We start from the raw sequence: 13569 nt of genomic DNA on the forward strand, positions 1-13569 counted from the left end.
GGCCTAGTAGGTATGAGTTCGCAAGTAATTTCCATTTTTTTTCCAGCATGATTCCTTATTTCATGGCTCAGTTTTTGTGACGTGCATGTATTTATTCTAATTCTTACTGACTTAAGTAAGTTTGCCAATCATTCAACTTTCCAGGATTGTGTGACAGTTTATGAGGGCAGTGATATAGAATATTTACAATTGGGATTTTCAGTGGTCCTGGGACATTTGGTCCACGTTTCACAGGGCTATGTAGACATGGGTACTCAACAAAGTGCTTGCATTTTTAAATGATGCTTGTTTTTCTACTTTAATCTTTTATGAGATACGGAATAAGACATTAAAAATCATTATCAGGAATCCCCTGGTGGTCCAGTGGTTAAGACTCCAAGCTTCCACTGCAGGGGGCACGGGTTCTATCCCTGGTCAGGGAACTAGGATCCTGCATGCTGCACGGTGTGGCAAAAAATAAATTAATTAATAAGTTAATTAGTTATAACTCATTATCTATTGAAATAGATAGCACATAGTGATTTTTATGACATCATTATTGATAGAGGAAGAGGTGACTCAGATTGAGACGAGGGTCGAACGTGTAGCTCAGCCATGCTGTGTTCAAATTATTGTTGCAAGAAAAGAGTTTTTGCATTCTCAGTATATTTGATGTTCTCTTCCTCTGCCCCTAAAGTCTGGGCTTCGTGTTCCTCCTGTGGACTCCTGGAGGACCTAGTGCTTCCTCCTTTCAAAGCTTATTCCCCGGAGTGGTAATTGTCTGCTTCTTTACCTAGGCCTCTAGTCGTCTCTAAGATCTTTGTCAGCAGGGAAATACTACGCTTCAACTTGGTTTCCTCCACAGTGCATATAGTGCCAAACACACAGAAGGGCACAATGAATGAATGGACAAGTGGGATTAAGGAAGCAACACAGTCACTGCCATAATCACTGTCTTTGCCCAAACTGAGTCTGGTTTATGGTAGCAGCATTTCTGATATAAACCTTGACTTTTCAGCCGGTAAAACTAAAGAAATAACCCCTGAACCACGAACCCCGTTCTAGATGTTTTTCTGCACCATCGTAAATGAGTCCTGCATGATAATGGCACTTCCTATTTTAGTTTTCATAAGCAGTTTCTTTCCTGTTTGATAGTTGGAACACAACCTGGCTGGGCCTGTTTCCTTATAGTTACAGCATGTTCTCCCCACCCACTGTACCAGGCCCTACTGTGGATTATCATAGTTAACTTTCATAACAACTCAATGATACAGGTGATATGTAGGTACTGGGGAAATTGAAGCTTAAGGAGGTTCAGAAACATGCCCAAGTTCACACACATAGGTGAAGAGCTCAGGCTCAGAACCAGTCAGGCAGGCTGCATAGCCTTCACCATTTCTATTTTATTTTATTTTGTTCTATTTTACTTTGTCCTGTTCTATTTTGTTCAAGGAATTTGTCACTATGGGAAAATTTTGTTTCTGTATTAGAATGCTTAGTCCTTGATTACAGAGACATTATATCCCCAAGTTGCTTGGAGCATAATAGGTGTTCAGTAAGTATGGAATTAATGATGAAGTAATGCCTTCCAGAGTGTGCAATAAACTGTTAGGTTAAGTGCTAACCATTTCTTTCATTCCAATTCCTTACATATTCCAATTCTTTCATTTTATGAGTATTCATTTTAGGAAATGATTTGTTCAAGTAGAAAACTCCCCAAACTGCTTTAAAAGATGTCTTCAAAAAACTCTTAACTTTGAAGACCTCACTGCCTTAAATACCCATTCACACGTGTAGGAATTTTGACTCTGTGCTAAACCAAACTTCCACACAGAGTTTAAGGTGGTGCTATCTCAGGCCCTTCCTGGGGAAAGAGGTAGTTATTCTCTTACGTTGCACATGTCCACTTTGTCATCCTTCCAGGCGCCTAAAGCAAAACAAAACAACACGACCCCCATGGTCCCCCTTGCTTTGGAGGAGGAGGCTCCAACCTGGTTTTGGAACATGTGAGCATCTCCACGTTCTGAGAAGACCTTAGATCTTTCTCACTTCTCCTTTTTCCCACTGTCTAGTAATTGCAAATGAGACAAATTGAGACCAATGGGTATTCCCCAGAACCTCAGAGGACCCCGTGCCCTCAGGGCTGCCAGAGAGGTTCTAACACAGGAAGCTCTTCCCTTTTCTGTTTTTGAACCCTCACCTGCTCCCTTTTCCTAACCCCCTTTCTGAACATATCAATTGCCTCCTCACTTAGGAGTTCAGTGGGAAAATCTGGCCACTGCAGAAGGACTGTGACATTGGTTTCAAATGCCATCCCCCAAACCCACATTTTGAAACATCTTACTCCCTCTGTAGCTCCATAACTTTTGTATAAACTTCTGTCCCACTCAGTACCACAGCTGGGGCTTTTGAATCTTCTGTGCCCTTCAGTCATCAATATCAATATTCTGTGATTCTAGGACTCCTTTCTTTACATAATCGTTCACTAAATAATTCATTTAATTGGGAAGTTCCGAAGTATATATAATTAATCTATTTTCTAAGAAAGCAACATAGCATGTAAACATTTTAAGGGAACACTTTTAACTGAAATAAGTGCATAGGTAGAAAAAATTTACCAAACCTTGTCCTTTATTTGAGCCCTTGCATGTCTCCCCCTCTGGAATAGCCTGTCTCAAACCAGAGTTTGGTACCTCTCTTTCATGTTGGAGCAGAGTTCATATTGTATTTACTTCATTTCATATAGTCCCTTCCAGAGTTGTTTTTGAAATGTTAATTGCTTTTTCATTGTTATCTTTACATTCAGATTATATTCGGTGTCCATATTGTATGAGGAGATTTAATGAAACCGCAGCCACTCAACACATTAATTTCTGCAAGGATCAGTCTTCTCGCCGAGTCTTTTATCCAGCCCAGACAGCAGCCAAATTGGCAACCAGGTCACAGGTGAATATCTCTCCCCAAGTGCTGGCTCTTGTGCCCTTACATGCCTAGGGAAAGCAGGTAGAATTTGCTAGGGAACCTAAATTACCCATCCTGAGAAGTGTGAGGATCGAGATAGCCAATTACTGTCACTCATCTTCATGGGACTTGGCTTCTTTTTGAGGGGTGCTTCCCAGCTAACAGCACCTTTGGGTGTTGTAGAAAAAAATTTTCTACAGTGTTTGAAGCTTCTTAGGTTGAAGCCTTAGATGTATAAGTAGTGCTTCTATAGTATTACGGTAAAATTCTAAGCAATGGTGGTTATCAGCCTTAACCACCTCAGAAAGACTCTTGAACCTGAGGTGAAACTGGCCTAAGTGGGGGAAGCCGTCACAAGGGAGGCCTTGTTCTACAGGTCATGTGTTTGCTCTGTGGAGAGGGGTCTTCACCCTATTCAAAGCCGGAGTCAGCAATTGAAGGTAAATGGATAAAACAGCTGTTATAAATAGGTACAAATAAGTAAAATAACACTGGACCAGGAAGACAATAGATTTATAAAGACAACACTGGGGAGAGCAGACAGCTCCATACACATCAAAGGTGCCGGGGACATAGCTTACAGCATACCATGAGAACCATTAGTTTCATAAACATGGCTTAGATACCAAGAAAAGATTAAATTGTTCTCAATACTTAACAGTATGAAGCATGTTTAGAAAGATTTCCATGATATCCAATATGTAATAGGGATGGGACCCTCTCTAACGATAGCACACCCCACGGACTATGGACCTGAGCTCTAGCTCAGCATATACTAGACAGTTACTGAATATCTGTGCTGAAGCAGCCACTGTGCCAAGTGCTGGTTGACCAAGGATTTGTGATTCGGAGGAGGAGGTGGCCTTGGAAACAGTGCAGTAGGAAGGTGTAGTGGTTGGCATATACAGGAGCGAGATGGAGGCAGAGGCCACTTGTGATTCAGCAGAGGCTTCAAAGAGAAGCAGATACTTTCTGCAAAATACAGATGGGTTTACCAGTCTAGATTTGAAGTTGGGAAGGACACTGTGCACAAAGTGTCCAGCTCGTGGCCTGAGGAGCCCGCCACGTGGAGCAAAGCCTAGAGTGCCTGTGGCTGAGTGACGGGATGGGACAGTCCAGGTGAGCGTCAGAGCCACAAGGGCTTTAAGCCAGGCTGGCTCAGAGAGGAGGAAAAAGGGGATTAAGTGAATAGGTGCCCTAAATCTGAGGCCAACCAGCCTGAGGGCCTGGAAGCAGGAATTGAAAGTTCCCTGGAACCCAGGAAGTCCTCCTGTCCATCTTTCCATCTTGTCTCTTCTTCCTGCTCTGCTGCTGCTTTCTCTTCTCCCTGCAGACTGACCACCTCAGCTTTTCTGTCCAACCATCCATCACTGGCCTCATGTGTCATTCTATATGCAGTGTAAACTGGTCACATAGTGCAGATTGGAGTGACATGGAATTGCTTTTTTAGAAAGATCACCCTTGCAGTTAGTGTTCAAGATGGTTTGGCGAGAGACCAGTTAGAAGCCACAGCAACAGGAAAAGAAAATGAGGGCTCAGAGTAAGAAGACTAATGGGGTGTGTGTGTGTGTGAGTGTGGAGGAGCGGGTAGATTTAAGAAATAATTGTTGGGACGGAGAAGCTGATCGAGTATAAGGTAAAAGAGGATCAGTGTTGGCAGAAAGGTTTTTAGCTCCAGAGCCTGGCAGATAATACGACACATCTAGATAAAGGAACACATCTAGATAAAGGAACACAGGAGGCAGGAGATAGGTGTGTTGGTGGGGCAGGCAAGGTGGTTATGATAAATATAGTTGTAGAGATTCAATCTTTACACCTGAAATATCACGGGAAGCAGTGCAATGTAGAAAGAGCCCAGATTTTTCAGTCAGTAGTCAGGGTTTGACTTTCAGTTTTATATTATCTACAGGTAAACTTGGAAAAGTTACTTCAATTCTTTGAGGCTCACTTTAACGTGTGTCTTGCCGAGCTGTTGGGAGGATTATAGGTAATACCAGTACAGTGCCTTGCACACAGGGTGCCCTGGCCTTTTCCTCTTTCCACATTGCCCCGCCCTCCTTCCCCTCTCATGGTCTTTTCCTATAGTGGGATAGGCCCCACAATTTGGTGGGGAATATGACTGCTTTGGGCTTGACTTCAACTTAGTTTTGGAAAAAGGACAACTCCATACTTACTAAAGCAGTAAAGGGTGCATTATATTTCTTCGAACGATTCTTCTAACCAGTCCACAAAGTTAGTGGGCGTCAGTGGGCCCAAGGGGAGCAGAGGGAAGCAGCGGACGGAAGTGCTTTTTATTCCTGAAGAAGGCCAGCTGGCTGTCCTGAGTGCAGCCAGTGACTTGGCCCTGTTCCTCTCCTTGTTTTCCAGAGCTAAGTGGTGATTGGGAACACAGAAGAAAAATTGCTTGCTTTCTGAATTGCTTGCTTTCTGAGTAAACTCGCTGTAGAGTGTATTTGAACAGCAGCGCTGTTTCCCTTATGCCAGCTTCACCACTCTGGGGCCCTGCCTAATAGTGGAGCTTATTGAGAAGGAGAACAAAAAGGGAGGTGTTGTTTCAGTTTTGAAGGGCTGTTAACAGCACAGCTGAAATGTGTTTCTATTTTAAACATAATCAAGTATAAAAATGTGTTATACCCTTAACCAAAAGAGACCAGTGTGGGCCTCTGAAAATAGCTTTCTTTGTTTGGCTGGGGATGAGCTGCCTGCTCTAGCCTCCTAGCTCTCCTTGCCCAAGTGAGGATTCTCACTTGGAGGAACAGGTTATCTTTATACTGGAGTTGCCATGGAGATGTTGAGGGATCAGTAGCGAGGTAAAAAGGAGTATACAAAGGAGCTCCCAAGGAACCCTTTGGTCCTTCTTCTGTATTACTGTGACTGTTCTGCTACTGCTGCTCAGCAGGGAGGGGAGTGGCATGGAGATGTTGGAATTCCATGTTTAAAACACTTGCTGCCTGCCAGTGTCTGTTTTTCTTCTCTGTTCATGTATTTAAAAACAAAATCATCTTCAAGTGTAATGAAAAACTAAAATGTTCCATAACTATCCTTATTGACATTAAGTGATTTCTTATGTCTCCATACAACTAATTTTACAGGATTAACATATCACCACTCCACCAAGGGCTTGATTATGGAATGAAAGCTCTAAAACCCCAGACATGGTTTTGAGCCCCAGCAGGGAGGACAGGAATGAGGCTACTAAGGTACAGGGTGTGCGTGTCCCCCTCCCCTGGGTGTCGCAGGTCCCAGACGTGACTCCATCCTGCTGCTGGTGAAGGGGAGACAGCTTTACATCCTGTGTGCTACCTGAGGTTACAGAACTCTTCCCCTCTGACCCCTCTCTCTCTGTCTTTGTCTCTATCTGTCTCTCTCTCTCTGTCTCTATGTTTTTCTGTCTCTTTCTCTGTCTCTCTTTCTGTCTCTCTCTCTCTCTCTGTAGGGTAGGGTTCAGATGAGTCCAAAAGGAGGAACGACTGTAACCAGTGCTGTGGGAGCTCTGCTGCAGAACAGGGCCCTGGAGGCCAGTGTGGTCCCAACCAGGCCAGGTGAGTTGGAGTGAGCATCTCAACTATCGAATGACAGAGTCAGAGGGGGCCACTGTTGGCTTTGGGATTTGCTGGCAGTCAGCAAAAGCTATGACATCTGAAGTTGCTTTGGGATATAAAGATACGTGGGTTTGTTTGAGGTTAAAACTTATTTGCCAAGAAAGGATATTTCCTAATTTACCAGGATTAGACAACTCTGAAAATGTACAAAGTTAGATCTGATTACAACAGCAGGGTCTAGAACCAATGTTCTCTGGTTTGGTAAAATTAAAAAGAGATTAAAGTTAGGAGATGGCAGTGTGCCAGGTTTTGTGTTGAAAATAAGAGAAGAAAATGAAATCACTGTCTCAGAGAGATATCCATACTCCCATGTTCATTACAGCATTTTTCAAATAGCCAAGATATAGAAACAACTGACGTGTCCGTTGATGGATGAATGGATAAAGATGGGGTATATATTATTCAGCAATAAAAAGAAAAGGAAGGGCTTCCCTGGTGGCGCAGTGGTTGGGGGTCCGCCTGCCGATGCAGGGGACGCGGGTTCGTGCCCTGGTCCAGGAGGATCCCACATACCGCGGAGCGGCTGGGCCCGTGGGCCATGGGCGCTGGGCCTGCGCGTCTGGAGCCTGTGCTCCGTGATGGGAGAGGCCGCAGTGGTGGGAGGCCTGCGTACCACAAAAAAAAAAAAAAAAAGAAAGAAAGAAAAGGAAATCCTTCCATTTTCGACAACATGGATAAACCTGGAGGGCATTATGCTAAGTGAAATAAGTCAGAGAGAAGGAGGACAAATACTGTATGCCCTCACTTATGTGTGGAACCTTAAAAAGTTAAACTTGTAAAAACAGAGAATAGAATGGTGGTTGCCATGGGTGGAGTGTAGGGTGGGAGAAATGGGGAGATGTTGGTCAAAGGGTACAAACTTCCAGTAATAAGATGAATAAGTTCTGAGGATCTAAAGTACAGCATGGTGACTCTAGTTAACAGTACTGTATTATATACTTAAAAACTGCTAAGAGAGTAGATCTTAAATGTTCTCACCACATACACACAAAAGCAACTATGTGAGGTGATGGGTGTGTTAACTAATCTTATTGTGGTAATCATTTTGCAATATATACGTGTATCAATCATCATATTGTACACCTTAAACTTATACATTATATTCAATTAGATCTCAGTAAGGCTGGAAAAAAAGAAAAAAGGGAAGAATTTCCTTCCTAGAATGAAATAATTTCTTCAAATAACTGAAAAGGTATGACCACCATTATAGTACTTACTATATGCTTGACCCATTTCATTTAATCTTCGCAATAATCCTCCAAATGTTTTAATCTATGGAAAGGGAAACTGAGGCACACAACTGGTAAACAGCAGAGCTGGATTAGATATCTACTGTGCTTTCTCTCTTCATTGAGCTGCATTAGTAATAATGCGCATTCTTCTTTATGATCAGCATGTGCTATGAAGGCAATATGAATTAATTCATGATCATATTGGCCCATCTGGTCACAAGTCTTATTTTGAAGGTATTATCAGAACCAGAATAAGAAGTGCCAATTTCACAGTCAAAGTAATAATAGCGCTAGAAATTTTTATCATTAGTTTTTAAATTCCTCATGAGTTGCTTATCATGGGCTTAAAAATTGAATTGATATTTTAAAAATTTCCCCACAGCCATCTAAACTCAAATCATTCGTTTTTTCCTGATCTGCAGAAACTTAACAATGGGGTAGGTTTTAGTTTTCACTTAGAAAAAAAAGAATTCAAATTATATGTGTGTTCTTTTGGTAAAACTTCCACTAACAAGCTTTTTTCTAAAGTGTAACAATTAGTGTCCTTCAGAAAAGACAATTTCTTTCTACTATAGCTTCTTTTCTTATTTTTTCAACGAATATATTATAATGCTTCCCTTCCAGTGAAAAACATCCTTTTGATTTTGAGGTTGAAGCTTATTTGCCAAGAGGGAATATTTCTTAATTCATCGGGATTAGACAACTCTGACGGTGTGCCAAGTCAAATCTGAGTACAGCCTCGGAGTCCAGGACTTTCATTCCCCACTCTAGTAAACCTGGAAAGAGACTGGGAATCGGGGGAGGCAGGCGTAGTGTTGAAAATAGGGGAAGAGTTTCCTTCTGTGAACTAAATAATTTCGTTAAAGCAGCAGCAAGGCATCAGTGGAACGGTCCTGAATTAGGGCTTAGCAGTCCCGTGTCCCAGTATGTGGCATTCAGCGGGACGCTACAAAGACACCAATTTGATACACTAGGAAACAGAGGAGTAGGCCAGCAGATCTAAGCAAAACGGTATTACATTTGTTCTTGACTAGTTAGCCGTGGTTATAACTACTGTGATGTTGCCAAGTAAAAGGCAGAGTCCAGCAGGGCCCTCACTAGGTTCTGTACCACCACCGGACCTCGCCGTCTACTGTCTCTCAGTCCAGCTGCAGCGGCCTGTGTTGCTCCTGCTCACTTCCGGCTCAGGGCCTTTGCACTGGCTGCCCTCTCTGCTGAAAGCCAAAGCCCTCCCTCACTGATCTGCACTGCTGTCTCTCTCCCTCCCTCCCTCCCTCCCTCCCTCCAGTTCTCTGCTGAGTGTCCTCTTCCCCTTGTACCTCACCCCCAGCCTCTGTATTTAGAAGTGATCGAGGCCTCCATAATTCTCTTTGTAGTTTTTCAAAATGGCATTTATCATCATCTGATTTCATTACAGGTTTGTTTATCTCCTTCTTGTCCCCCCACCCCCAGATAAAGGGATGTAAGTTTCAAGAAGGCAGGGATCTGTCTGGTCTATTTTGTATTGTGCTGCTGTATCCCTAGCTGTTAGAATTGTTCACGGCAGTTATGAAGTGCCCAGTAAATACTTTTTGAATGAAATATGTTGGAGAAAAGTGGGTATCTTGAGTCCATAATTTCTCACTTAGATTACTGGCATATGATAGAATTGTCCTGTTAATTAGCTTTAAGAGGTAGCTTTTTGTTTTATTTCAGGCTTAAGATGCTTTTTCAATTTAATTTCTATTCTTTCCTGTGGCCTCACCTGTTTACATTTAAAATTTAAATTGTCAGCGTTAGTGTGCCTTTAAATTAGGCACATTTCATTCGGAGCCATTCTGGGGAGGAAGCAGAAGTGTACTGAGGGGAGGTTAATTTTCAAAACTCTTCAAGGCTTGGAGAAAAACACTGAGTCCCTTTCGCTGATGTAAACAGACCCTTGTGTGAATCAGATTCACATCTGCTGGCCATTGTTTTTGTTCTGGTCAGTATTAATCTATTTGTAATATGAGGGCCTTTTAAAAATTGTTGTTGGTCTTGCTATTTCTACATTGACAGTCGATAGTTAAGGCTACTTGGTGTCCGTCGCCTTCCACATAAATTCTTTACTGTCTTCATCTAGCTGGTAGTTAGCCCTCTAAAACTCTGGCTATCATTCTTCAACTCTCTTGAGTAAAATAAGCATTTAGAATCTCTCATTTAATAACATTTTGTTCTGAATTCACAGTCAGGGGAAATGTGTGTCAGGCACAATCCTTATCCATCCCAGAGTCTTCTAAGAAGTTTTGTATGTACAGGAAAATCTCTGCCCAAGAGAACATGTGACGTTACATGAAGTTGATACACAGCTGCCATGGATGTTTAAAAGGATTCATTCACTCAGCACCTAGTTATTGTGTATGGTTGTTTCTTACACCCATGGATTCTTTAAAAAGTCTAGGGGGAGAGGCAGTCAGTAATTATTAATATCTAATATTTAACAGTGGGATATAAAAGTCCTAAGGGAATCAAGAGATCAACTTTGCTGAGGAGGCTTTATGGAGGAGGTGACAGTCAGAGAGAGGAAGCTTCATAGAGGTAGAGGCATTTGGGATGAGCTTTCAGGATGAGCTACATTTTTTTTTTTAAACTCAGCCTCAGTTTCTTTGTTTTTTTTTTTTTTTAATTTATTTAGTTGTGCTGGGTCTTAGTTGCGGCAGGTGGGCTCCTTAGTTGTGGCTTGCCAGCTCCTTAGTTGCAGCAGGCAGGCTCCTTAGTTGCGGCTCGCCGGCTCCTTAGGTGAGGCACGTGGGCTCCTCAGTGTGGCATGCATGTGGGATCTAGTTCCCTGACCAGGGATTGAACCCAGGCCCCCTGCATTGGGAGCACGGAGTCTTTTTTTTTTCTTACTATTTTTTTTAACATCTTTATTGGAGTATAATTGCTTTACAATGGTGTGTTAGTTTCTGCTGTATAACAAAGTGAATCAGCTATAGATATACATATATCCCCATATCTCCTCCCTCTTGCGTCTCCCTTCCACCCTCCCTATCCCACCCCTCTAGGTGGTCACAAAGCACTGAACTGATCTCCCTGTGCTATGCGGCTGCTTCCCACTAGCTGTCTGTTTTACATTTGGTAGTATATATAAGTCCTTGCCACTCTCTGACTTCGTCCCGGCTTACCCTTCCCCCTCCCTGTGTCCTCAAGTCCATTCTCTACGTCTGCATCTTTATTCCTGTCCTGCCCCTAGGTTCTTCAGAACCATTTTTTTTCTTTAGATTCCATATATATGTGTTAGCATACAGTATTTCTTTTTCTCTTTCTGACTTACTTCACTCTGTATGACAGACTCTAGGTCCATCCACCTCACTACAAATAACAATTTCGTTTCTTTTTATGGCTGAGTAATATCCCATTGTATATATGTGCCACATCTTCTTTATCCGTTTATGGGAGCATGGAGTCTTATCCATTTCACCACCAGGGAAGTCCCAGGATGAGCTAGATTTTGACCAATGGAGAAAAGTTGCAGAAGCAATTAACAAAGATATGGAAATAAGAATGCAGAGGACATACTCTGGAAACAAATGGCCCATTTGGCCAAAGCACGGAGAAGAACTGGGGTTAAAGTTAGAATGGAAGGCTGACACTAGAGCAAGGAGGGCCGTAAATGCTTGGCGAGACGTCCAGACTATATGTGATTAACACCGATGCTGGTGTCACATCCCCAGGCACGTGCATTTATGTAAGTTAGACTATTATGATGACTTAGAAACTTCTTGGTCCTAGACACTTTAAGTTAGTCTGCAAAAATGTCTCTTGAGAAAGAGCATTTTTTTTCATTGCCATGTAAGAAATTAATGCTTACTGTAGAAGATATTGGAAAATGGTATAAAGAAATGGTATAAATGGTGTAAAGAAAATAAAAGATGTCCATAATTCCACACCCTGTTAACATTGATATCTCTTTTCATTTTTTCTCTTTATACTCCTTTTTTGTTTTCCTTTTATCAAAGCTAGGATCATAGTTGGTGTACACTTCCTGACTTTTTTTCACTAACAAACTTTGAACATTTTCCTATGGCAAAGAGTTTCTTTAAAAACATGGTATCATATCACAGAAATACAATGTAACTTGTTTATCTGTTTTCCTGACTTGAATAGGTAGGTTGTTTCTACTTTTTTGCTGTACTGAATATCCCTTCTTCATGGACAGTAGCCCGTGCTTAATTGTACACTCTTCTAAGCTCTTCATATATTAATCTTCATTAATCCTCATTTAATCCTCAAAGTAACACAGGGGAGTAGACATATTATTCATATCCCTAGTTTACAGGTGAGGAAAAGCAACTTACACAAGTAATTTTTAATAGGAAATGGTAGAGCCAAGCAAATCTTTATCTACTTTGGGAAAACTGGGTCAAAAAATATAAAGATTAAGGAGATAATTATATAAACATATTTATATATTATTATATATTACATTATTTAGTACATATTATATACTATTATATATTACTTAGTAGGTATATATTATTTAGTAGATATATGTTAGGAAATTGTTTTAGAAAAATGGTGTGGCTCTTCCTTCATTCTCACGAAGATTCTGATGTTCAGATGGGAACTGAGTTTATAGCCTAGTCAGCAAGTATCTACATGGCTATTTTCTGAAGGGTTTTGATATAAGAGTGACAGATTTACAGGGAAGGTACCTCTGGGCAGCAGCTTCTCCAGCACCTTTATACAGAGAGACTAAGATCACTGTGAAAATGTAGTTCTGGGTTCTAGAGCTGCATTGCTTCATGTATTTAGTGAATTGCCTATAAAGTTTTGTTGGTGTAGGTTCTGCTTTGGTTTCTGGAGCCAGTGGATTTGATCAGGTTAAGCATCTTCCCTGCACTAGCCTCCCCTCCTTACCTAACCTAATTGCATAGCAAATGTAATGAGTTTTGAAGGGTCAGTTGCTGATTCCTTGGAAAAAATAAGACTTGGAGATCTTTGGGTAATACGAACACTGAGTTCTTTCTATCCTATGTTCTTTGATATTGATTCACAATTTCCTTGGGTTGTTTGGTTATTCCCCCTTTGTAAAACACTGATTAGATAGAAAGGAGGCCTCTAGGACAGAGAGCACTAATTCTTTTTTTTTTTTTTAAATGATTTCCTTGAGAATCCCGTCCCATACCATGTGGTCCTTTAAAACAGACTATGGTATGGTATGCCTATATCCATAAACTCCTACATCTCCATACGTAGCAGTGCTGCTGGACACGAAGGAAAAGAGTCCTGTTTGGGGATTGAGTCCATCACTGTGTAAATAACGCCTGGGAGGGAAGGCATCTCATGCTTCCATAAGGCTTATCAAACCCTTTCTAGCATGAAAGCAGGCAAAGGATTGTGAAGACATGAAATACTCAGGATATATTTTGAAAGCCAGGGCAATAGTGGGGAGAGGTGTTGAGGGTCAGCTTGTATAATTTATTTATTTTTGCTGTGTTGGGTCTGAGTTTCTGTGCGAGGGCTTTCTCTAGTTGTGGCAAGCGGGGGCCACTCTTCATCGCGGTGCGCGAGCCTCACTATCGCGGCCTCTCTTGTTGCGGAGCACAGGCTCCAGACGCGCAGGCTCAATAGTTGTGGCTCACGGGCCCAGCTGCTCCGCCGCATGGGGGATCCTCCCAGACCAGGGCTCGAACCCGTGTCCCCTGCATTAGCAGGCAGATTCTCAACCACTGCGCCACCAGGGAAGCCCAAGGGTCAGCTTGTATAAATGGTGGCCCACTGAGGTGGTGGTCCAGAGGGCCCATCCACAGGCAAGTGAAGGCCTAGGGGTGGAG

The 13569-nt window shown here is 42.1% G+C and overlaps 1 protein-coding gene across 1 annotated transcript in view; it reads left to right on the forward strand.

Moving 5' to 3' along the window:
* The window catches only part of ZC2HC1B (zinc finger C2HC-type containing 1B), a gene marked incomplete at its 5' end in the record, with an annotated part of 35944 nt that overhangs the window by 20196 nt on the left and 2179 nt on the right, over nt 1–13569 (forward strand). The window contains 2 exon segments of the mRNA XM_079939620.1: nt 2786–2925; nt 6377–6482. Of these exon segments, the coding sequence (XP_079795746.1) occupies nt 2786–2925; nt 6377–6482 (246 nt within the window).

This window comes from Stenella coeruleoalba, assembly GCF_951394435.1.
Source record: "Stenella coeruleoalba genome assembly, chromosome: 12".
Classification (NCBI taxonomy): Eukaryota; Metazoa; Chordata; class Mammalia; order Artiodactyla; family Delphinidae; genus Stenella; species Stenella coeruleoalba.